The 25,580-nt window shown below is 35.0% G+C and overlaps 1 protein-coding gene across 1 annotated transcript in view; it reads left to right on the top strand.

Moving 5' to 3' along the window:
- KIFAP3 (kinesin associated protein 3) overlaps positions 1-25,580 on the top strand; it is a 149,087-nt gene that overhangs the window by 28,449 nt on the left and 95,058 nt on the right. Inside the window, exons 7-8 of the mRNA XM_081824584.1 lie at positions 8,721-8,899; positions 20,135-20,297. Coding sequence (XP_081680710.1) covers positions 8,721-8,899; positions 20,135-20,297 — 342 coding nt within the window. The remainder of the gene's footprint in view (positions 1-8,720; positions 8,900-20,134; positions 20,298-25,580) is intronic.

Genomic DNA, 25,580 nt, shown 5'->3' with positions numbered 1-25,580 from the left:
AATAATATTCTCTTATAATTGTTTTTATTTCTGGGGTATTAGTTGTTACTTCTTGTCTTTCGTTTGTGATTTTATGTATTCAGGTCATTTCTCTTTTCTTTTTGATAAGTCTGGCTAGAGGTTTATCAATTTTATTAATATTTTCAAAGAACCAGCTTTGGTTTTTTCTGTTTTATTGTTTGTTTCATTCATCTGTTCTATTGTTTGCTTTTGTTTTTGTTTCTATATCTTTTATTTCTGCTCTGATCTTTATTATTTCCTGCTGGCTTTAGACTTCATTTGTTCTTTCTGTCTCCCTTAGTTGTAAGGTTAGGTTGTTTATTTGAGATTTTTCTTGCTTCCTAAGGTAGGCATGTATGGCTATGTACTTCCCTCTTATAACCACTTTTGCTGCATCCCAAAGGTTTTGGACCATTGTGTTTTCATTTTCATTTTCATTTGTTTCCATGTTTTTTTTTTTTAATTTCTTCATTGATTTCCTGGTTTTTGTTTAGTAGCATGTTGTTTAACCTCCATGTATTTGTTGTCTTTCCAGATTTTCTCTTGTAGTTGACTTCTAGTTTCATAATGTGGTGTCAGAAAAGGTGTCTGGTATGATCTGTCTTTCTGTATTTGTTGAGGCCTGATTTCTGATCTAATATGTGATCTGTTCTGGAAAATGCCCCATGTGCCCTTGAAAAGAATGTGTATTCTGCTGTTTTAGGACAGAATGTTCTGAATATATTGGTTAAGTCCATCTGGTCCAGTGTGTCATTCAAAGCCATTGTTTCCTTATTGATTTTCTGTTTAGATGATATGTCCATTGATGTAAGTGGGGTGTTAAAATCTCCTACTATTACCGTGTTCTTTTATGTTTGTTATTGTTTTATATATTTTGGTGCTCCCATTCTGGTGCATAAATATTTACAGTTGTTAGATCTTGTTGGATTGTCCCCTTTATTATGATATATAGTGCATTATCTATCTCTTGTTACACTCTTTGTTTTAAAGTCTAGTTTGTCCAATACAAGTATTGCTATTCCAGCTTTCTTTTGATATCCATTTGCATGATAAATTTTTCTCCATCTCCTCCCTTTCAATCTGCATGTCTAAAATGAGTTTCTTATAGGGAGCATATAGATGTATCCATTCTGACACCTTATGTCTTTTGATTGGAGCCTTTAATCTATTTACATTCAAAGTAATTATCGATAGATGTATTTATTGTCATTTTATTATTTGTTTTTTCATTGTTTTTGGAGATTTTGTCTGATTCTTTCTTGTCTTTTTCACTTTTGGTCTCTCCTTTGCACTCAAAGAGGCCCTTTTAATATTTCTTGCAGGGCTGGTTTAGTAGCCATGAACTCCTTTAGATTTTTTCTGACAAACCCTTTATCTCTCCTTCTATTCTGAATGATAGCCTTTCTGGATAGAGTATCCTTAGCTGCAGATTTTTCCCATTCAGCACTTTGAATATATCATGCCACTCTCTTCTGGCTTGCTAGGTTTCTGTTGAGAAATCTCCAGCTACCTTTGTGGATCTTCTCTTGTAAGATATGGACTTCTTTTGTCTTGCTGCTTTTAAGATTTCTTCTTTATCACTATATTTTACAAATTTAATTTACAATATGTCTTGGTGTTGCCCTGCTTTTGTTATTTTGATGGGAGTTCTCTGTGAAGACTGTTTCTTTCCCCAGATTGGTGAAGTTTTCTTTATTTCTTCAAATAAATTTTCTGTTCCCTTTTCTCTGTCTTCTGGGACTCCTATAATACAAATGTCATTACATTTGATGGAGTTACTTACAAGTTTCCTATGTCTGTTCTCATGTTGCATAATTCTTCTTTTTCTGTTTTCTCCAGCTTCATTACCCTCTGTTACTCTGTCTTTGATGTCACCAATTCATTCCTCTACTTCTTTCAGCCTACTTCATTGCATCAAGCCTGTTTCCAGTCTCATTTATGGCATTCTTCATCTCTGATTCTTTTTTAACTCTTTTATCTCTGTGATAAGGGTCTCACTGATGTCTTTTATTCTTTTCTCAAGCCCAGTGAGTATCCTTATGATTGTTGCTTTATATTCTTAATATGGCATGTTACTTATATATGTTTCACTTAGATTGCTGGCCTTGGCCTTATCTTGCTCTTTCATTTGGGATAAATTCCTCTATCTTGGCATTTTTGTCTACATCTATGCCTTCTTCTGTGTATTATAAAACCCAGTTATGTCTCCTGTTCCTGAAAGTGATGGCCTTATGATGAAGAGGTCATATAGTGCCCAGGGCCTGGCCCTTCAGGGAGTGTCTCTGGTATGTGCCGCATGCGCCCTGCTGTTGAGTTTTGCTCTGTCCTTCAGGCCAGTCATCTGCAGAGGCTCTCCTTCCCTGCTGTGGGCAGCATTTGGTTTCTCACCTGAATATGGCAAGTTTTAACTAGGTGTCATGTGGTCTTCTTGTGAAATGAGATCTGACACCACTTCCACCAGAACTGAAGCCCTGCAAAAGAACTCTCTGGTTGGGAAACATGGTGTGAGCAGGGGTTGTATTGATCTTCTGTGGGAGGGGTCCACTGCACTGGGACTAAGGCAGGTTTGACCAAGTGTGGGCACTGTGCTGCTTCCTACAGGGGGCTCTCTGTTTATGCTGAGGGGCAGAGGTGGGAAATGGCACCATCCAGCCCCTTTGTTCCCAGAGAGGTATCTCTGTGAATGCTGCCTCTTGGGGACATGCTCTGAGAAGAGCAAATAATCTCCCCACTTTGTGTCCCAAGGATTCTTCAGATTGCTGTTTCCACACTATCTGCCCCTGGGTTGTTTGCCTGCATCTCTCCAGGAGTAGGGTAGTGCCCTCAGGACTCTATTCCAGCCAAGCCCATTGACCTTTAAAACTCCAGGCTTTAAGCCCCATTGTGCAAGAACTCAGGAAATTCAGCCCCTCTTGTTTTCCAAGCCAATGGCTTTGGGGAAACATTCTCCTTGTGTGTTCCCCAGTTCTCTCTCTCTCTCCCTTCTCCACAACCATGGCTCCCTCCCCTCTGAAGCACCCACAGTCCGTTTCTCCTCTAAGCCATGTCTCTGCACTTCCTACCTTCTTCGATGTGGCCTCTCCTCTCCCTTTCATTGTGGAGTCTGTTCTTTCAGTCTTCAGGTTGATTTCTGGGGTATTTAGGATGGTTTGATAGTTATCTAGTTGGATGAGACAAGCCTAGGGGCCTTCTACTCCACTGCCATCTTCCTCACTCTCTGAGAAAATACTTTTTATGAACTGAATTTTTAATTTATTGAGACTTGTTTGATGGTGTAGAATATGGTTTCAGATGTTGTGTGTGCAGGTGAATGTGCATTCTGATACTGTTCTGTGGAATGTTCTATAAATATCACTGAGAAGTTGGTTGCTAATGTGTTCAAGTCTTTACATCTTGTTGTGTTTTCTGTACTTGTTCTATTAATTAGTCAAAGAGTAATATTAAAATATCTGACTAAATTTATGGATTTGACTGTTTTTCCTGCAGTTATATCAGGTTTTGCTCCATGAATTTTAAAGCTTTATTCTTAAGGATGGAAAGATAGAGGATTGTCATGTCCTCTTGATTAGTTTGTCCTTGTCATTATGAAATGATCTTCATTACCTCTGATAATATTCTTTTGTCTGAAATTACTTTTCCTGGGTGCCTGGTGGCTCAGTTGGGTGGGCGACTACCTTTGGCTCAGATCATGATCCTGGAGTCCCGGGATCGAGTCCCACGTCGGACTCCCTGCGCAGCAGGGAGTCTGCTTCTCCCTTTGACCCTCCCCCCTCTCATGCTCTCTCTCTCTCATTCTCTCTCTCTCAAATAAATAAATAAAATCTTTAAAAAAATGAAATTACTTTTCCTTATATTAATATAGACACTCCAGCTTTGTTGTGACTAGTGTTAGCATGTTGTTTATTTGTCCATCCTTTTACTTTTAATGTATTTATATCTTTATATTAATTTTTTTTATATATAGCACATAGTTGAGTCTTGCTTTTATTTATTTTTTTCATCTTTTCCCCTCTTTTTCCTCCTTGTCTGCATGCTTATGGATGAAGGGTTTTTGTTTTTTGTCTATTTATCTCCATTGTTGGCTTAGCTATGACTCTTTTGTTCCATTGGTTGCTTTAAGATTTATATTATACATCTTTAATTAATCATTAAGTTGTCTGCCCCCAAGTTTACATATTTAACTTATCATAAGTTAAGTCTGCCTTCAGGTAACATTGTACCACTTCATCTGTGGTATAAGAACCATTACTCCCATTTCTTCCCTTCTCAACTTTCTGCTGTTATAATTAATATTAGTTATACATACATCTTAGTTATACATACATATGCAGACATATATATGCTTATATACATATATATATACTTATATACACATATATATACTTATATACACATATATATACACATATATATACTTATAAATCCTAAAATATAATTTACGTAGAAACATTTTTATTTTAAAGATAATTAAATATTAAGAAAATAAAGTTACCATTTCCACTGATACTATTTTTGAGTAGGTTCAACACAAGTAGGTTGTTTTTGTGCCTGAAAGATTTTCTTTAATATTTCTTGTAGGACAGATTTAATGATGAATTATTTTATCTTTTGTGTGTTTGAAAAAGATATTTTTTTTCTTTTTTGAAATGTTTTCACTGGTTTAGAATTTAACAGTGACTTTTCTTTCTATATACCAAAGACATTTTTCCATTGTTGACTTATTTGTATTGTTTTTACTGACAAGTCTTCTGTCATCCTTCCTTTTTTTTCTTTTTTTGTCTGTATAAAGTTTCTTTTTCTCTGGCTGTTTTCAGATTATCTCTTTATCATTTGTTTTGACAGTTTTGATTATGATGTGCCTTGCTTTAGTTTTCTTCATGTTTCTTGTTCTTAGGTTCATTAGAACTGTGGGTTTATAATATTTATCATATTGGAAAATTATTGGTTATTATTTCTTCAGGGACTTTAATTACAAGTAAATTAGGCCACTTTAAATTATTCCATAATCCACTGATAATCTTTATATTTTTGCTGTTTTTTTTTTTCCATTTGTTTAATTTTGGAAAGTTTTTATGACCATGTCTTCAATTTCACTAATCTTTTCTTCTCCAGTCTCTTAAACTGCTGTCAATCCCATTTAGTATAATCCCATCTAACTCATTATAGTTTCCATTGCTAGAAGTTAATTTGAATCTTTTGTATATCCTCCATGTCTCTACCTAAGTTTCAGAACATCTGGAAAACAGTTATGTCTGTTTTAATGTTTCTGTTTGAACATTCTAACCTTGGTGTCCATTTCAATTGGCTGATTTTTTCTCCTTATACATTGTATTTTCCTGATCTTTTGAAGGGTGGATAATTTTTGATTGAATGCCAGACAGTGTAAAATTTATATTGTTTGGTGTTAGATATTTTTTCATTCCTAAAAATATTTTTGAACTTTCTTCTGGGACATAGTTAAATTACTTGGAAGCAGTTTGATACTTTTGAATGTTTCTGTTATGATTTGTTGGTGTGAACATAAGCAGCATTTAGTCTAAAACTTATTATTTCCCTACTTTCAGGGCAAAACCCTTCTGAGTACTCTACCTAATGTCCATGAATTATGAAGTTTCTAGTATGGCTGGTAGAAACAAGCATTATTTCTAGCCTTGTGTGTGTACCACGTACTTTTTCTTCTAATTCTCTTATTTTGTTCTGTTTTCAGCCTTAGATTCCTAACTAGTTAGTACTCTGCTCAATATACAAGGTAGTCCTCTGCAGAAGTTCAGAATTCTTTCTCTGTATAGCTTTCTCCTCAATGGCATTCTTTTCTGTGAAATCTAGCCACTTTGGCTTCCTTGGTATCTTGGTTCCCTCTCTTCAATTCTAGGATTCTTTTGGGTTCTACCAGGATTTTCCCTCTGTGTCATGACCTAGAAACTCTCAAGGCAGTATTCTGGAGCAGTCACAAGGCCATCTCATTTATTTCTTATGTTTTGGGTCACTGTCCTTCATTATCTGATGTTCATTGTTGTGAAAATCTTTATTTTGTATATTTTCGTCTGGTTGTTGTCATTGTTGTTGTTGTTTCAGGTAAGAGTTTAAATCTGGTACCCATTACTCTGTTGTATTAATTTCCTAGGGCTGCCAAAACAAAGTACCACAAAGTAGCTCTTTAATAAGACAACAGAAATTTATTCTCTCACAGTTTCTGGAGATTAGAAAACGAAAATCACAGTGTTAGCAAGATCATGCTCCCCCTGAAGGCTCCAGGATCCTTCCTTTTCTCTTCCTAGCTTTTGGTGGCTTCTAGTAATCCTTGGTGTTTCTTGGTTTGTAGCTGCATTGCTCCAGTCTCTCCCCCCATCTTCACATGGCCACCCTCCCACTGTATCCATGTCCTCTCCTATTCTTGTAAGGACACAAGTCATTGGATTTGAGGTCTACCCTAATCCATTATGATTCATCTTAACTAATTACCTCGGCAAAGACCCATTTCCAAGTAGGGTCAAATTCTGAGGTTCTGTCGGACATGATTTTGGGAGAACACTGTTCAACCCATTATATCTCTCTTGATTACAAGCAGAAGACTACTATTTGCTTTTTCAATACAACTTCATTAAAAATTTTTTTTATAGAAATTGATTCATTGAGCGGCACCTGGGTGGCTCAGTCATTAAGCGTCTGCCTTCGGCTCGGGTCATGATCTCAGGGTCCTGGGATCAAGCCCCACATCGGGCTCCCTGCTCAGTGGGAAGCCTGCTTCTTCCTCTCTCACTCCCCCTGCTTGTGTTCCCTCTCTCGCTCTGTCTCTGTCAAATAAATAAATAAAATCTTTAAAAAAAAAAAAAAGAAATTGATTCATTTAGTGCAAAAACACTTTAAATCAGAGAACATACACCACAAATTTTTAATTCCCAGTTTTTTAAGCGTATTGCTTGGTTTCAGACAGAGAAACAAGCCTTTTGTTGACATGAGTATTAGGGGAACAGATCTAAAATACATCAAAGACAGTCAACACCTCCCACAGTATTTACAGGGAACAACTTCTGTCTATGAAAAGACAGAGTGGAAAATGGCGTCAGAACAATCCTGCAGCATGGAAAATGGGGCCAGATGATCCTGCAGAAACTTCCTAATAAAAACAGCCCAGTCAGTTGATCTTAAGGTTGAGCATAGCTGCCATAGAACCCCATCCAGGGCTTCCTTTGCTGCTCCAGAGATGTTGTGCAATGCTTATGTGCAGCCAACATGTAAGGCTAAAAAAGTCCAAGGTCCCTGGAACAGTCTAGGTCCTAGAACACTCCCCTCCTCCCATCTGAAAGAGACTTTAGATATCAACACAACTTTAAAACCTTTTAATAGTGCCTTGCATGGAAAGTCAGCATGATGCAGTAGTGTAAATATGTGAGCTTTGGATTCTGATGGGCTTGAATTTTAATTTAGCTCCATCACTTCTTTGCTTTGTGGGTAGGGCAAGTTATTTACCTTCTCTGAATCTGAGGTTGCTCATCTGTAAACTTTATAATCAATCTTGCCCCATAAAGTTTTCTTAAAAATAAAATGGTTTACTGTTTATATATCAACTAGTACAGTGCCTGGCATACAGTAGCCCTAATTAGTATGAATTGCCTTTACAGCTCAAATATTTATTAAGTAAATTAAATATTTACAACTATTGCATATATTTCTTATTTTCATAAAGATATAGTGATGGATTATAAGAATACATGAAATGAAATGCTAAAATGATGAGTAAACCAAGGCCATAAGATTGTGTTGATCATAATAGCCTACAGTCTGACAGAAACCTTTCAGGTCTTCACTCTGAAGCTTCCTGTCAGTCAAGGCAAAATGGAAAACATTATATATTACAAATTCTCACTGTCAAAAGGGAAGAATCATACGAGTTTCTTATGAGAACCTAAGCATTTTTATTACAGTTATCTAAAAGAAATTTTGCTTAGAATTAGTAGCCAGTGCCTAACTTTGTCTAGTATAACAATTGCATTACTGAATTTGACATGGCATTTTCTGTAGTAACTATCAGAAAATCAGCTTGAATGTATAAAATAGATTTTAGTATCCTCATACTTAGCTCTGGCTATACTGTATGTTTTGGATTATAGTTCTTTTTGTTGTTGTTAGTTAACATACAGTGTTATATTAGTTTCAGGTGTACAATATAGTGATTTAACAATTCCATGCAGTACCCTATGCTCATCTCAGCAAGTGCACTCCTTAATCCCCATCACCTATTTAACCTATCACCCACCCACCTCCCCTCTGGTACCCATTAGTTTGTTCTTAGATTATAGTTCTTTTTAACATAGCAGCTCCTAGTTATTGAAGTTTTACCTTGTTTTCTACATGTATAAAATTATTTTTTCCTGTCTGCCTGTTTTATTATTTATCAACATATACTTTTAATGCCATTTGCTTACTATTAAGCTCGAAACTCCAAGAGGGTAAGAATCATTATCTTAATTTGATGAGTGTCGTCCTCAGCATCATAAGAAAATTATTTTATATCTATATATTTTTTATTTTATATAACATATATATATTTCTCAATAATAACAAATGTTTCCTAATGAGCCAATTAATAAGTTAAAATTTTCAAAATAATGTATTATCTTCTTAGAACTACATCTGTTACTATGCTGAATAGAAATGATTTGTTAAATTGTTGATTCAATATGCCAGTCATTTAACACTCATCCATTTTACTCTTCTAGTTGCTCTTTATTTGCTTCTGAATCTTGCTGAAGATACACGTACAGAACTGAAGATGAGGAACAAGAACATAGTTCACATGCTGGTGAAGGCTCTTGATCGGGACAATTTTGAGCTGCTTATTCTAGTTGTGTCATTCTTGAAGAAACTCAGCATTTTTATGGAGAATAAAAATGATATGGTAACTTACATTTAAATACTCCGTGTTCACCATTTTCAAGTTAGATATTTTGATAAAAGTAAACATATTATTCCCCTACTGAGATAATTCTGAATGAAAATTTTACAATAGCAATAATTCACTTAAATGACTTCATTGGGAAATATATTCCTTATTAGTTCTTATTCTACTTAATTGAAACTATCTGTTTAAAAATTTTTTTCTAGCATATTACATAGGATGAATCTTTCCATATTAAACATAATATGTAGAAAGTAATTTATATTTAAGATTGTGCTTCAGAATCATCTGGCTTATTATCTTCCCTTATATCATCTTTTCTTCTACATTTCTGATATTAGTGTGTGGAATTACAGCCTAGCCCAGTCTCTCCTTTTTGACCTGCCATTCCAGTTGGTAGCCACAACCTATTGATTCTGTTTAAGTATCTCTTGAAGTTATATCTTCTTTCTATTCTCAGTACATTTGTATTAGTTCATGCCCTCTTTCTTTATACCCTCTTCATTTTCTTGTTTGAATTATTATAGTAGGTTCCTGTTTACCATCTTATATTGTGTTGATACAGTGGTCTTTAAGAAATACAAGTTGATTATATAGTATTTCTCCTTCTGAAAAATATACACAATTCAGAAATAATGTAAAGATAGAATAAAAGCTATCTGCTTTTTTTCATGACATTAAAGTCTAATGTAACAGTGTTACGTTAAATAGATCATATATTAACCATACCTTGATTTCAGATATTTAAGTTGTTGATAATTATAGCTATTATAAATAGCACCTGAATGAACACATTTGTATATGCATCATTGTCTAAATTTCTTTTTTTAAGATTTTATTTATTTATTTGTTTGAGAGAATGAGCACCCCTGTTGGGGGAAGAGCAAAGGGAGAGGGAGAAGCAGACCCCCCACTGAGCAGGGAGCCTATCCCAGGACCCTGAGATCATGACCTGAGCCTAAGAGAGACACTTAACCAACTGAGCCACTCAGGCACCCCTCATTGTCTATATTTCTGATTAATTTCTTAGATTCCTAGAAATAGAATTGTTAAATCATTGACCTTAACTACATTGAGGACCATTTTAGAAGTACATGCTAATACAAGTCATTATATGACTGTGTATTATTGGTGTATGTGGATTCTCCTTCAGATAGTCTAAATATATTGTATTTTTGCCTGCTCTTTTTTCTTCTTTTGAAGTTCAATGAACTAGGAAGTACCTTATGCTCACTGAATGACGCAGCATGCTATTTGAAAATCTGAGACTCATTTATCAGATTTAATAAGTGCCTTGAATTCTGATACTTGAAATAAACAAAATTTTATTTTAACCACAAATATTTAGTATCTGTCATTTTCATCATTAGTATGTAATTATTGATGATCACTGTATGCCTGGTATTGTTTTAAGATTGAATTTATTTAGATTAATAAAACATATTTTTTGTTTTCATTGATCTTAAGAATATGATGAGATGGTGATATATATATATACTCTTGAATAGAGTGTAGCTAAATAATTGCTTCCCTTTGCTATAAGTTGAAGTGTATTTTCTTCCATTTACATGTTTAGATTAAGTTCACTTTAGTAGGTTTGCAAAATTCAAATTGATTTGCCATCAGCATGTGTCTACTATGTTTTGCTTAGATTTGTATTTAGGAAATAAACTTATGTGTTCATTCTATCAAAAATGATCTCAAAATTATTAAAAATCATTTTCTGATAAGATCATAGATTTGGAAGATACCATATAAATTGTTTCATCAAATCTAACTTTTTATTGAGAGGGAAAAACAGAGGTTCAGGAAAGGTCATTTATCCAAGGTCATAAAAATTATGTGATTAGTCAGATTTTTACTATAGACAGTATGCATTTCATCTTTTATTGTGGAAGAAATGCATTTTATTTAAAGGCATTGTATAGAATCAGAATCTTCAGAGCTTGACTAGACCTTACATCCATGTCTAGATTTAGCTAATTTTGCAGATGAAGTAGGAGAAAATGAGAGAGGTTAAGTAATTTGCTCAAAGAAACATCTGCAGGTATTTGGCTTCCTATTCTTTCTCTGTTACCAGAGGGGGGAAAAATTGTCTTTGTTTTTTAAAAAAAATTTTAGCAAGATTAATAATAAGCAACTTTTAGATGTTGGCTTCCAGAAACACTGAAAAAGAATTACTTAAAGGCTGAAATAAATTTGCTGATAGATTGTTGATAAACTGTCACTTTTATATAAAACATTGAATAAAAGTACTAATTAACTATAAATTCCATTTTATAGACATAGAATTGAAAGAGCATTGCATGTTGAGGCAATTACTAAATTTAGTTTTGGGGATTGAGCTTTATCAATCAGAAACAGATGATTAGAAGGCTATGTCTAGTTTTTAACCACCTGATTGGACTACAGGGTACATATTTCACATTCCATTTTCTGCAATGGAAATACAAATTAATTTTTAAAAAACTCTCCAGTTACTTACTTTATTATTAAGTTTGCTATAACAACCAGTGTGTACTGTTGCTATTTCAATAGAAAAATAATAACGTGATTTAATTAGTAACAGATGAGGCCTGTGGCCGTTTTATTTAAAAGGGGTAGAGATGAGGAATGGTTGCTCTATTTGTGAGGTAAGTAAAGTGTTCATTTTACTGTTGATGTGAACTGACACTGACCTTGCTTTTTAGAGTTAATATATTTAAAAGGAAATTTAGTTCACTTAAAAAAAAGTCTTTAAATTAATCATTTAAATTAAGTTTGCGTATTTACTAAATAAATACAATATAATAAGGGAATAAGTCATATTAGAATATGATTTTGAGAGGAACGAGAGAAAGGGTATATATTCCTCATATTGCTTATTTTCCTATGTAGTTTTGAGAGTTTTTTATATTTTGAATAGGTCTTTTATCAGTTACATATTTTGCATGTATTTTCTCCTTTTCTGTGACTTTTCAAAAAGCAGGAGGTTTTAATTGTTATGAAGTCCAGTATATCAAAAAACCTTTTTTAATAGATTGCATTTTGGTGTTGTATCTAAGAAATATTTGCCTAACTCAAGGTCACAAAAAGTTCTTCCTATTTTCTCTGAGGCTTTGTAAGAAGTGTGTTATTGTTGTTTTTGTTTTAGTCTAGGATATTCATTTTTAGTTAATTTTGTATATGTTGCAAGGTATGGATCAAGATTCATGTTTTAAATGTAGATGTCCAATTGTTCAGTACCATTTGTTGAAAAAACTATCCTTTCTCCACTGAATTGCCTTTACAATTGTTTGTGTACCTTTGTTGGAAATCAATTGGCTATATATATGTGGTTTCATTTTTGGACTCTCTCCTGTTTCTTTTATCTACTTGTCCATGCTTTCACTGATAAATCTTTGTCTCGATTATTGTAGCTTTATAGTAAGTCTTGAAATCAGGTAGTATAAGGCCTCAAATGTTATTATTCTTTTTCAAATTTTTGTCACTATTTCATATTCTTTACCTTTCTATGTACATTTAGAATTAACTAGTCTATTTCTTAAAAAAAAAAAAAAAAAAGCCCTGGAATCTTGACTGGGATTGCATTAAATCTATTGACAGGGTTCAGTATATTAACCATACTGGATTTCCCCCCATAAACATGGTATAGCTCTCCATTTATTTAGATCTTTCTTGATTTCTTCCACCATTTTATGGTTTTAGCATATATATTTTGCACATATTTTGTTAGATTTATACCTATTTTACTATTAGAAATTTTAGTTTTTAAAAAAATAAATGATCAGTTTCCTGTTGTTGATTAATGGCATACAGAAGTTACAGTTGATTTTTGTATATTTACTTTGTGTCCTTGCTAAATTCAGTTTTGTAATTGTAATGACTTTTTGTAGATTCTTGGAGATTTTCTAAATAGACAGTTATGTTATCTATAAATAGAAAGTTCTATTTCATTCTAATCTATATGCTTGCTAGTTCTTTCTCGGCTCGCTGCTTGCTTGCTTGCTTCCTTCCTTCCTTCTTTCCTCCCTCCCTCCCTCCCTTCCTTCCTTCTTTCTCCCCCTTTTTTTTTTCCCTTATTGTACTGGCTAAGCCCTCTAGTATGATGTTAAAAAGGAATGCTGCAAGTGGATACCCCTGTCTTGTTACTGATCTTAGGAGGAAAGCAATGTCTTTTACTATTTAATATAGTATTGGGTGCCTGGGTGGCTCAGTCGTTAAGCGTCTGCCTTTGACTCAGGTCATGATCCCAGGGTCCTGGGATGGAGCCCCGCATTGGGCTCCCTGCTCGGCGGGAAGCCTGCTTCTCCCTCTCCCATTACCCCTGTTTGTGTTTCTGTTCTCGCTGTCTCTCTCTCTCTCTGTCAAATAAATAAAATCTTATATATAGATGGTGTTATGTAGATTTTTTTGTAGATACTCCATCAGTTTACATAAGTTCCAGTTCTAGTTTGCTGAGACTTTTTATCATGAATGGATGTTGGATTTTGTTAAATGCGTTTTCTGCATCAGTTGAGATGATCCCATGGTTTTTCTTCTTTAGACTGTTGATATAGTGAATTGCATTGATTGACTATAGATACTGAGCCAGTCTTGCTTTCAGAGGATAAACACCACTGGATCATGATATACTGATACATATATATCAATATATAAAATATATTTTATATATTCCTAGATTTGATTAGGTATTATATTGTTGAGGATTTTTGTGTCTGTGTTCATGAGGGATTACTAGTTTATAGTTTTCTTATGATGTCTTGGTCTGGTTTTGCTATTAGAATAACTGTGTTCTTAAAGAAGGTGTTGGGTAGCATTCCATTTTCAATTTTTCTGGAAGGGTTTGTGTAGAATTGACATTATTTCAATTTAAATATATAACAAAGCTCACCAGTAAGAAAGTCATCTGGGCCTGGAGTTTTCTAATTTTCTTACCTGTGAGACTATCATGTTATTTATTTCTTTTTGAGTGGTAGCTTTGCAGTTTTTATCTTTCAAGGAATGTGTCCATTTCATCTATGTTATCAAATGTATGGGCAAAAAAAATTTTTGTACTTTTTCCTCCTTATGTTTTTAAAGTCCAAAGGACTAAAGTGATTATTCCTCGGGCGCCTGGGTGGCTCAGTTGGTTAAGCGACTGCCTTCGGCTCAGGTCATGATCCTGGAGTCCCGGGATCGAGTCCCGCATCGGGCTCCCTGCTCAGTGGGTAGTCTGCTGGTCCCTCTGACCCTCCTCCCTCTCATGTGCTCTCTCTCTCAAATAAATAAATAAAATCTTTAAAAAAAAATAAAATAAAGTGATTATTCCTCATTTCATTACTGATATTGGTAATTTGTTTTTTCTCTCTCTTTTTTTTTTGTAGGTTAGTGGTTTATCAATATTAATTGATATTTTCAGAGATCCAGCTTTTGGTTTCATTATTGATTTTCAGAATATATTTTCACTGTATTCAGAATTCTAGGTTGACATACTTTATAACTATCACTCCATTATTTTCTGGCTCTCATAGTTTTTGACAAGTGTAATGTAATTCTTATCTTTTGTCTTCTCTATATAATGAGTCTTTTATTTTCTACCTGCCTCCAAGATTTTATCTTTGCTTTTCAGCAGTTTGAATATATATCTCTCTAGGCATAAGTATGTGGTAGTGTGTGTTGTAGTCTACTTGGGGTTCTTTGAGCTTGTATCCTCGGTTTGATTCTTTCATCATTTTTGGAAAATCCTTAGCCATTATCCCTTCAAGTATTGCTTCTGTACCATTCTGCACCTCTTCTACTGGATTTTGGTTATGCATGTTAATCCATTTGATATTGTCTCATGGCTCTTAGATACTGTATTGCTGTTTTCTTTTTTTCTTTCTTTTTTTTTTTTTTTGTGGTTCAGTTTGGAAAATTTCTATCAACCTACTTCTAGGCTTACTTATTCTGTCATTAGCTATATCAGGTCTGCTAATGAGCCCATGAAGGTTTTCTTTATCTCTGTATTGTGTGTGTGTGTGTGTGTATGTATGTTAAAACATTTCCATTTAATTTCTTTTAGTATCTTTCTCTCTGCAAATTCTCTGTTCATTTTTTTCCAGTAGAACCTTTAACATATTAATCAGTTTATTACTAAATGATAATTCTTTGATGTTATTTTAAATTCTCTGATAATTATACAGGTCATATCTAAGTCTGTTCTAATAACTGCCTTGCTCTTCATGAATCATAATTTCTGATTGAGAGCTAGACACCACATTAGATGAGTTGAGATTGAGATAAATACTATTTATGTCTGGAAATGGGCAGGCCTTATTTTCTAGGCCTTAATGTGGGAGATTAAGTCATTCTTGTCAGGAGTTGAGCTGCATTTGGTTACCCTCCCTGCATTATGAGCTCACACCAATGTAGCATTGCTTTGTCTTTGGTGTGCAGAGGGTTTTTCTCAGTGTTCATGTTCCACCCTCCACTTAAGACTTTCCCAATGTGTCTGTGCTTCAAAAAGGACCTCTCACTTCATTTTAACCCTTTCCCAACAATGTACTACTATTACTTGTTACTCGGCTTTTGCTAATCTGGTACCAGGGTCAGGGAGGGGGAAAGAAAGGAGACTTTTTTTGTTTTTCTAATTTAGCCTTAGGTCAGTCTTAGCCTGGTCTTGTGTCCGTAGTTATAGTTCTCAGCAGTGGGGCTTCTTAGTCATCCTGTCAACACCTCTCCTCTGGAGTTTTTTTCTGTTTCTTTCCCCCAGCTGAAGTGGGTCTTCACCTGTGTTTTGGATGTGACAGTGTTTAAGCTTATTTTAAGTCTTTTGTTTTTTAGGGGAAATAGGAGAAAAAGATCTGGACAGGGTTTATGCCTTTTCCTCCGTGGCAGCAGTTCCCCTTCACCAGGCCCACTCTACTGAGGGGAAGTTTTCTTCCATCTCCTGTCTTGTCCCCAGTATTTCTTGTGACCTTCTGATAAGGTCCTTGGAAAAGACCTTGCCAAGTGGTTGCAAACTCCCTGAGCATCTACAGCTTCACAGTTCTTTTTTTCTTTTTTTTTTTAAGATTTTATTTATTTATTTGAGAGAGAGAATGAGATAGAGAGAACATGAGAGGGGGGAGGGTCAGAGGGAGAAGCAGACTCCCTACTGAGCAGGGAGCCCAATGCAGGACTTGATCCCGGGACTCCAGGATCATGACCTGAGCCGAAGGCAGTTGCCCAGCTACCCAGGCACCCCTACAGCTTCACAGTTCAATAGTCAGGCTACTTCACACTTGACCTTTAACAATTCGTTTAAAATTTTTCATGCAATCGTCTTCCCCAGTTCTGTGGCAACCCCAGGGCTCTCCCCTATATAAACCAGTGCTCATGACCCTTATCTCCTTGAGGGTACCTATTTTCCTTATACTTGAGGCCAGTTGATTTCCTTGCAACCTCAGCTCTCTGATGGTTATTTTTTAAGTTACGATTTTATATGTGGAATTTTCTTGCAGTTAGGGTGGGAACCACATCCTGTCCAGATTTTTACATTCTAAGAGTAAGTTCGAGGTTCTGCCTACTTTTCTTTTTTTCCTTTTTCAGAAAAAAAAAAAAAAAGTTTTTTTTTTTTATTCATCTGTATATCTCCCACCCTGTCCAGCATAGGGCTAGACACATAGTTCCACCTATTTTTCTTAATCACTAATGCCTCTACTTGACTACTTCCATAGCATGTTAATTAATCTCACTATTTCTATTCTGGCCTCCTTCCAGTACATTCTCCACTTTGTAGTTAGAAGGATAATTTTTAAAGAGTTCCTTGAATGCTGAATTTTCCGTGTCACCTTTGCACATGCTATTTTTTTCATCTAGGCCACTCTTTTCCTCTACCTCTTCAATTAACATTAGATAACTTCTGTTCATCCAGGAGATTATTTTTCCTCTGAGAAGCCTTCTTTGACAACTCTTCACACTGAGATTATATCAGATTCACTCATATTTTTTCATGGTACTGTTTTTTTCTCTTATAATTAGGTACTGAAATTACTTCTTTACTGTATTTCACTCCTTCTAGAATATAAGCTCCATGAAGGCAGGAATCATTTCTTCCTTGTTCACTAATATATACCAAGGGCTTCAGGTAAAAAAATATTTGTTGAATGAATAAATAGAGCTAGAAAAGATATTATTCATGGTAAACAATGAAGCTAGTGATAAAATTACAGTTTTGTATAAATTTGACAAATCCTTGTCCCTGGCCTCTCTGAAAATCGTAGGAAGTTAACAAACGAACGACTGCCCCAGCCTGCTTAGGAGATTAAACTAGGAGAAAGGGAGAACCAAAATTAGAGAGTCTTTGGAGATGGATTTGTACTTTTTAATGAATATGATTACAGTATGACTGTGGAGTGAAGATAGAAGTCTGAAGGAAAAATCATTGTTGGTTTGTCAATTTAGTCTTAAAAAAATAAAAATCAATGTTCGCTACTTAGCATGGAATGAGAAGAAAAAGGTATATTGAGGACTCAATTAGCAATGTGATTTTTATGAGGTCAATGAAAAGACTGCATTTAAGATATGGCATGGGTGGGGACGCCTGGGTGGCACATTCAGTTAAGTGCCCAACTCTTGGTTTCAGCTCAGGTCATGATCTCAGGGTCGTGATATCGAACCCTGTATCAGGCTCTGTACTCAGCATGGAGTCTGCTTGAGAGTCTCTCTCCCTCTCCCTCTGCCCCTCCTGCTCGTGCGCTCTCTCTCTCTCTCTAAAATAAGTAAATAAATCTTAGAAAAGGAAAGATATGGCAAGGATGGTATATATAAGTAAATGCTTTAGACCTCCAATGTCAGAAAAAGTAGAGCAAGATTATTCATAAGTCTTTTTTAATGATCAAAGAAACATACATAAGTATTAAGAATTTCTCTCCTTTTTAGCCATTGCTTTGTAACAAAGACATGAGATATTTTTATAACCAACTTGTTCTGATTGCTACCACAAGGCTTAGATTACCAAATAAGTTCTGTCCTCTGTGAGTTCTCACTCTAAAGCAAGCTGTCTTGAAATAATTTTATAATCATCTAGAGTGGGGGGGTCAACAAACTTTTTCTGTAAATGGCCAGAACTATTAACTTCTGCTATTGTAGCATAATAGCAGCTGTAGTCTATAAACAAATGAGTATGACTGTCCTCTGATGAAACTTTATTTATGGAAACAAATTTGAATTTCAAAAATTTTCATGTGTCATGACATATTATTCATTTGATTTATTTTTCAACCATTTAAAAATGTAAAAGTCAAAACCATTTTTAGCTCTTGGGTTGTGTGAAAACAGATGGTGGGCCAGATTAGACCCACTAGCCATAGTTTGTTGACCCCTATCCTAGAATTTCAGCTATTACTCATATACCAGCTTCTCTCCTGAGTTTTATAAGATTTTCAAATATCCACTGAATATCAGGTCAAATTAAATATGACGAAAATAATTTTTTGTCCTGTTTGTCCTACACCTGCATTTCAGTTTATAGATCTTAGTTAATGAACTTACATCCACCTTATTGACTATGCAGAAAAGGGCTTGGGACTGCTCTCCGTAGATAGGCCTTCTCACAAGGCTGACTCTTGGCTGGCATCTGAGAACTTGGATTTCAGGAGTGTTCCCACTGTTCCCTAACTGATAAGGGTAGTTTACTGTGCTTAAATGGTTTGCACAAGCAGTGTGGTATTTTCTAAACACCTACTTGCTTTCCGGGAGTATAGAATTTTAGTTTGTGCTGGCAGAGGATTCCTATGTGACCAGTCCCCAATAAAAACCTTGGGCACTGAGTCTCAGCCTCAGTTCAGTGCTGAAGCACATCCTGTGTGACCATGGAGAGAGGATTCTAGGAAGCTTACACCTCTGGACTTTGCCTCCATGTGCCTTTTCCCTTTTCTGATTTTGCTTTGCATTCTTTCATCATAATAAATCACAGTTATGAAAATGACTACATGCTGAGTCCTTCTAGCAAATTACTGAACCTTGGGGTAGTCTTGGGGAACCCTAACACATTGACCAAGCCAGAAACCTGAAAGTCATCTTCAGTGCTTTCTCTTCACTTCTCATTCAGATGCTCTGACCATATCTCCTTAACATCTCTCAGATTATTTCCTCTTCAACCTCTTTGTCCTTTCTTTGATTCAGACCCTAATCACATATACCTGTCTAATTCAAAATATTCTTAAGTACCTACTTTAGATCTCTGCTTATTTGTCTTTCCTTATACAATGCCCCCTTATTAATTTGTCTGTGTCCTATTCTTTGCATGCATATATTTATATATGTCTGTATGTATTGATATATTTATCTTTATGCTACTCATTTGACCACGTCACCCTCTGGACTTAAAACCATTCAGGCATTCTTCCAAGAGCATTAAAAGCTTTTTGTGATTTGTCTAGTATCTGTTTAGTAGGCTCCTGCCACTCTCCAACTTATACTTTATACTATGTCCATACCAAAGTACTTGCAGTGCCCCAGACAAGTTCTTTTATGCCTAAGTGCCTATCCACTGGCTTTTTCTTCAATTGTCATTGCCTTTCTTAACAAGAGATCAGATTATTACACATTTTAAAAAACTTTGTTCCTAATTTGAAATCTTTCCTGTTCTTCTAAGTAACTTAGTAGTTACTTCCATGTTGCTTCCAGAGGACTTTGTGCATTCCATTTTTATTTTATTTTATTTTTTTTAAAGATTTTATTTATTTTTTAGAGAGTGAGCGAGAGAGAAACAGCATGAGAGGGGAGAGGGTCAGAGGGAGAAGCAGGCTCCCCTGCTGAGCCGGGAGCCCGATGTGGGACTCGATCCCAGCACCCTGGGATCATGACCCGAGCCGAAGGCAGACGCTTAACCATCTGAGCCACCCAGGCGCCCTCCATTTTTATTACATTGCATTTTAGTTATTTATTCTATTTCTCTGCTCTCTTTTTAGATTGTGGAATCCTTAAAGGCCAAGACAAGATCTTGTTTGAGCTAGCACAGGGCCTGGCCCTTAGTAGGTGGCATTCAATAATGTGTTTTCGAGAACCCGATGTAATTTGTCTTCCAGTTGACACTGTTAAGCTGAGGAAGGAAGAGATGATGTGGAAATATGTATTTTTCTCTTCAAAAGTTTGATTTTAGAGGTTTATAGATTAAGATGAGAGTAAATAGATTAACACATAAAATAGATATAGATGGGGATAGAAAAATAATGAAAAAATTACTTGTAATATTTTTCTGTCTCATTGTACAACAGAACCTCACTGCATTTGTATTATTATATTACATAGGTGGAAATGGATATCGTTGAAAAACTGGTAAAAATGATACCTTGTGAACATGAAGATCTGCTGAATATCACCCTCCGACTTTTACTAAACTTATCCTTTGACACAGGACTGAGGAATAAGATGGTACAAGTTGGACTGCTTCCCAAACTCACTGCACTCCTAGGTATGCCTTTTAAAAATTATTGATAATGTTGCTTCAAATTTCCAACACAATTGGAAAATCGAGGTCTGTGTTGAAGTCTGCTGAGCAAAGATCATTATGTATGTGTTCTTTGATTGCGAACTTAATACCAAAAATAAGCTGAATGAGTGAAAAATGACATGTGCCAGGATTTCCAATGTGCCATAGAATGACATGGAATAGAAACTTTTAACTCTGACTTCATTTACCCATATGAAAGTGAAACCAAAGTGAAAATATAAAAGTACTACCAAGGAAGCAAGAAGGAAAAATTATTTTCTCTTCAACAGTTTTTTAAAAAGCTGGTATTATTTAAGTTCTTATATTCTGCCATACTTTTAAAATCTTGCTTTTGAACACACATATTGCCACAGCCTTTTGTCATTAAGTACAAAAGGGAAATTTTCCTGAGTTAGAAAATATTGTATTGGCAGATTCAGTTAATAATACATTGTTTTCTTTTAGCTGTTAGCACAATATTTATATAGCAAGGATGGATTCAAGAATGAACTCTTGTGTTCGTACTTAATGCTTCTTGGAAGAGTATAAAAAAAATCCTTTATGATCTGTTCAATGTCTGTCTTTATAGGCACCTGCTACTCCCCAACATATACTTTATACTTATGTTTATACTGAACATATACTGAACAAAAATTACACTGTAAACAGTTCCCTAAACAAGTTCTTTTATGCCCACATGCCTGTCTACCTGCTTTTTTGCTCTACATGGAATGCCATTGTTTTTTTTTTTAATCAGAAAGCAAATTCTTACTCATCTTTTTAAGACTATTCCTTTGTTTCAGTACTGCAGTTTCATTCTTTTTTTTTTTTTGTAGCTTTCTCTCTGTTATCAAATATTTTTGTAACAGTTACCAATAGCAGTGGAATAGTAGGAAATGATTTAACATTAAGTTTATCCTTGCGATGCCTGGGTGGCTCAGTCATTTAAGCATCTGCCTTCGGCTCAGGTCATGATCTCCAGATCCTGGGGTTGCGCCCAGGCCTTGGTCTTCCTACTCAGTGGGAAGTCTGCTTGTCCCCCCCCCGACTCATGCCCTCTCTCTTTCTCAAAAAAATACATAAAATCTTTTTTAAAAACTAAGTTTATTCTTAGCTATATAATATCTATGGACACAATCTGTCATTGATATCAGTATTTTCTTTATAATGTTAGTAGTAATGTTTATTAAATGTTTACTGTGCCAGTCATTTTGTTGTGTGCTTTATTTATGTTATCTCATGGAAAAACTATCTGAGATCTTTACTCAGGTTTATACAACTGATAAAAGGCAAAACTCACATTCAAACTCAGTTGTATCTGCTGCCAAAATTGAATTTATTAACTACTATAATAAGCTATACTGTATAGCTGTATTAAGTAGACCATGATTAAGTAGAGTAGGCAGAGCTATAATTTAAAAATCCAATTCTCCAACTCCCCTTAAAATAAAGGAAGTTTTTTTTGGTTTTTTAAATTTTATTTATTTGACAGAGAGAGACACGGTGAGAGAGGGAACACAAGCAGGGGGAGTGGGAAAGGGAGAAGTAGGCTTCCCGCAGAGCAGGGAGCAGGGAGCCCGATGCGGGGCTCGATGCGGGGCTCGATCCCAGGACTCTGGGATCATGACCTGAGCTGAAGGCAGACGCTTAACAGCTGAGCCACCCAGGTGCCCCAAAATAAAGGAAGTTTTAAGGAAACTTGTCTCTTAGTCCTTTTCTCAGAATAGGAAAACCTTTCATCAGTCAATCCAAGAACATTTGGCCCATTGGCCAGTCCACAAATATTGTGTAGGACTTTTATTATACATTGTAGAAGAAATTCTATTGAGGAGCACTTTCAAAAATTGCTTTTGTGGAACCAAAAACAAGGAAACAGAAAACTTTAAAATCAGAATTGATGGGGCTTTGAATTTAATTCATGTGATCCTTTATCTATCATAAATCTGGCAGAATTATGTATCAAACATTAGGTCATATTCTCAGTGTGTACAGATGAATAAGTTGTACTTCTTGTCTTGTCTTGAAGGACTTCATAGACTATTTGGTTTATTCATTATCCAGTGACCTATAAAACAAATGATTTAAAAGAGATTTTGGGGAAATTACTTACAGGATACCCAGTCCATATTTTGTTAACAAATAGTAAGTTTTATGACATAAGATATAATATTTCATATATAAAATATTTCTCTCATCTTTTCTGGAACTCAGTTTCTGGAGTCTTACTAGAATTATGACTGTTTTTACTTCTAACTATGTTATGTTGGGCAAGTTACCGAAACTCTGATTCAGTTTTCTCATCTCTAAAATGGAGATAATAATTATAACCAACTTAAAGTTCTTTTGAAGATTAAATGAGGTATTGCATAGAGTGTTTAGAATAGTACCTGGCACATAGTATTTTCTTAATAAATATTAGCTATAATCATTTTTTAACCACCATCATCATCATCATTATTTGATCACAGTGGACATTCTATAAGTGTTGCTGACTTATTTTTCTCTGAGTACAAATACCCTTCTCATAGATATTAAATCTTTATTGACAAACTAGGTAGCTTATATATTTTTACTTTCCTGCGATGTGTGTGCAGTTTGATTCAATTTTAATTCAGTAAAATGTTGAAAATCTATGGCAAAGCACAGTGCTAAGCACCATGGGGAAATATGTTTCAATCTGTGGACATATGGAGATTCAAAAGAGAATGCTCCCTTATTGGTACTTCATAGGCAGAGTGCGATTTGAGATGGACATTGACAGATGTGTCCCCTTAACAAGCTGATCTTTATAAAGAAAAATAGAGGCTGTATAAAGTATTTCAGGTAAAGTGATCAACATTATCTAAGGCATAGGTGGTGCTAGGTCAGTATGAGGAAAAACAGCTAAGAAGATAGTGGGAGATAACCTTGAAAATAAATGGGGTTTATGCTCTTATGTGGTATTATGAAGATTAAGGCTATGCTAATAAGTTATACTTAATTTAATTGATGGTGGGAATCATTGCAGGTTTTTGAGCCAGTTGGATCACAATCAGAGTACTGCTCTAGAGAAATTAATTTGACATTATTCTATTGGAGGGAACTAGAGTCTAAAGATGAGAATCACAGTCTGTTGTAACAGCAAGACCAAAAGTACAGAAAACATGGAGTAGGGAAGAGGTAGTATATCAGGCATGAGGCAAAAGAGGTACATATTACTGAAAGACTTAATATGACATGCTTACTTTTCAAATGTGGGTAATGATAGAGAGAGGAAGAACTCAAAACCCAATGATGGTTAGAATGCTAGTGCCCGGAAGAGAAAGACAGAATTGTGAAAGAAGTCGTTGGAGGGAGTCAGCAGTAGATTCAGTTTGAGACATTTTGGAGACACAAACAAAGATGTTCAGTGAGCAGATAGAAACACAGGTCTAGAGCTCAGGAGAGGTAAGGGTTAAAAAAGAAAAACTTGTCTGATAGAATAAAAGTGGAAAGAGGAAACCATTAAAGGAGACGTTCAGAGAAATGTGTTTATTTTTCAGCAAATACATTAAAAATACATCCAGTTTAGGCCATTACTGAGAAGTAATGATGACCTTGGAATCTTCTTATGGTAGAGGTGAGAGAGCTACTGAAAAGTGTTCAGCTCATTGGAGTCGTTCTTTCAAAGTGTTGCTTCGTTATTTTCTTTGAAGTATAAATTCCTATGGCATCAGATTTTACTACACCAAGGAAAGTAAAAAGCTAGTATTATTCAAATATTACATTACATAGTATAAATGGATGATCTGAGAAGTTTTTACCTCTGTTCTTGGCTGATCTGTAAAAACTGATGGAAAGCAAAATGATTCTGTGGAGCTGTTGTTTATGGTTAGCTTACCTTAGTAACTTCTTGGCTTATCTTTCTATGGGAAATAAAACAGATGGTGGCAAAATAATGCTCCTCACAAAAATATCCACAAAAATTTTCTTGGAGAATGAATTGAAAAAAATATGGAAAGGTGTCATGATTTGAATAATTATTAAAAGCAAAGAGAAGTTGGTATTGACTCAGTCTTTTTGCCATATGAGGAACCAATATGTTTATTAACTCATGACAACGTTGATCTATCTGAACACTAATAAGAAGCTCTAATATCATTCTGTTTAGGGCAAGAGTCAGTATGTCTAGTCTTTTTTTTTTTCCCTTCTTCATTGCTCATAAGTCATTGAATTTTAAGAAATTTCTTTTTTTTCAAATGTTCATATGTCTTTTGCTTAATAACTTTCTTTGGTCCCACCTTTTCATTCCACTTGCGTGTCATGGAAGCAATGGCAACCATACATAATAAACAAAAGAGAGTATCTACTGATACTCCAGGATCAAGGAAAGAGAGAAATTATACATATTGAAGAAAAATTCAAATATACTAGAGAACAGTGCCTTCAACTTCTATAAAATGCTTCAAAATGTCTATAAGAATTTACAATATCTACAGGCTTACATTTATTTACTTATGTCACATTCTTTTAATTATTTTAAAGGCACTATTTCCTACTCTTTTTTTTTTTTTTAATTATGAGTTAAATAAGCTTCTGTAGGCCTTTTATAAGGTGAGCCTATGGAAAAAAATGTTCCAAATTCCAAGTAACTGATTTCAATATGAATTTTTAGAACTTAACCATTTTGTAAACTTCACAATTGTTTGTATTTATCATGACCCAAAAATGGCCCTTTTATTCATCACTTCCCAGGAAGAACTTATCAAATTTATTAGTGGAAAACAAGGCTATGATTGTTAATAAACAACCTTAAGATCTCAGTAGCTTAAAACACATCAAAGGTTTACTTCTTGCTCATATTATATATCCATAATGAGTGAGTAGAAAGTGTTGGTCCATGTTAGCATCTGTCAGAGACCAAGACTAACAGAACCTCCATGTGGCACCAGGGAAGGAGGAAAGAGAAAATGGAGATTGGCAAACTTCTCTTGAAGGCTTCCACTCTGAAGTGACAAATACAATTTTTGTTTATATTTCCATTGATCACAGCAAGTCATATGGCCATGCCAAACATTAAAGGGGTGGGTAAATGCTTGGGAGGATTAGAACCGGAATGCTGGTGAGCAAGCAACCTAACAATCCTGAAAGGTATTTTCCAGTTTTTCTGGATTTTTATTTTTTTAAAAGATTTTTATTTTTTTTATTTTTTTTTTATTCTTATGTTAATCCCCATACATTACATCATTAGTTCTAGATGAAGTGTTCCATGATTCATTGTTCGTGCACAACACCCAGTGCTCCATG

This window comes from Leptonychotes weddellii, chromosome 6 (genome assembly GCF_054177405.1).
Source record: "Leptonychotes weddellii isolate Sample4059 chromosome 6, ASM5417740v2, whole genome shotgun sequence".
Lineage (NCBI taxonomy): Eukaryota > Metazoa > Chordata > Mammalia > Carnivora > Phocidae > Leptonychotes > Leptonychotes weddellii.
This window is presented reverse-complemented; position numbering and strand designations above follow the sequence as displayed.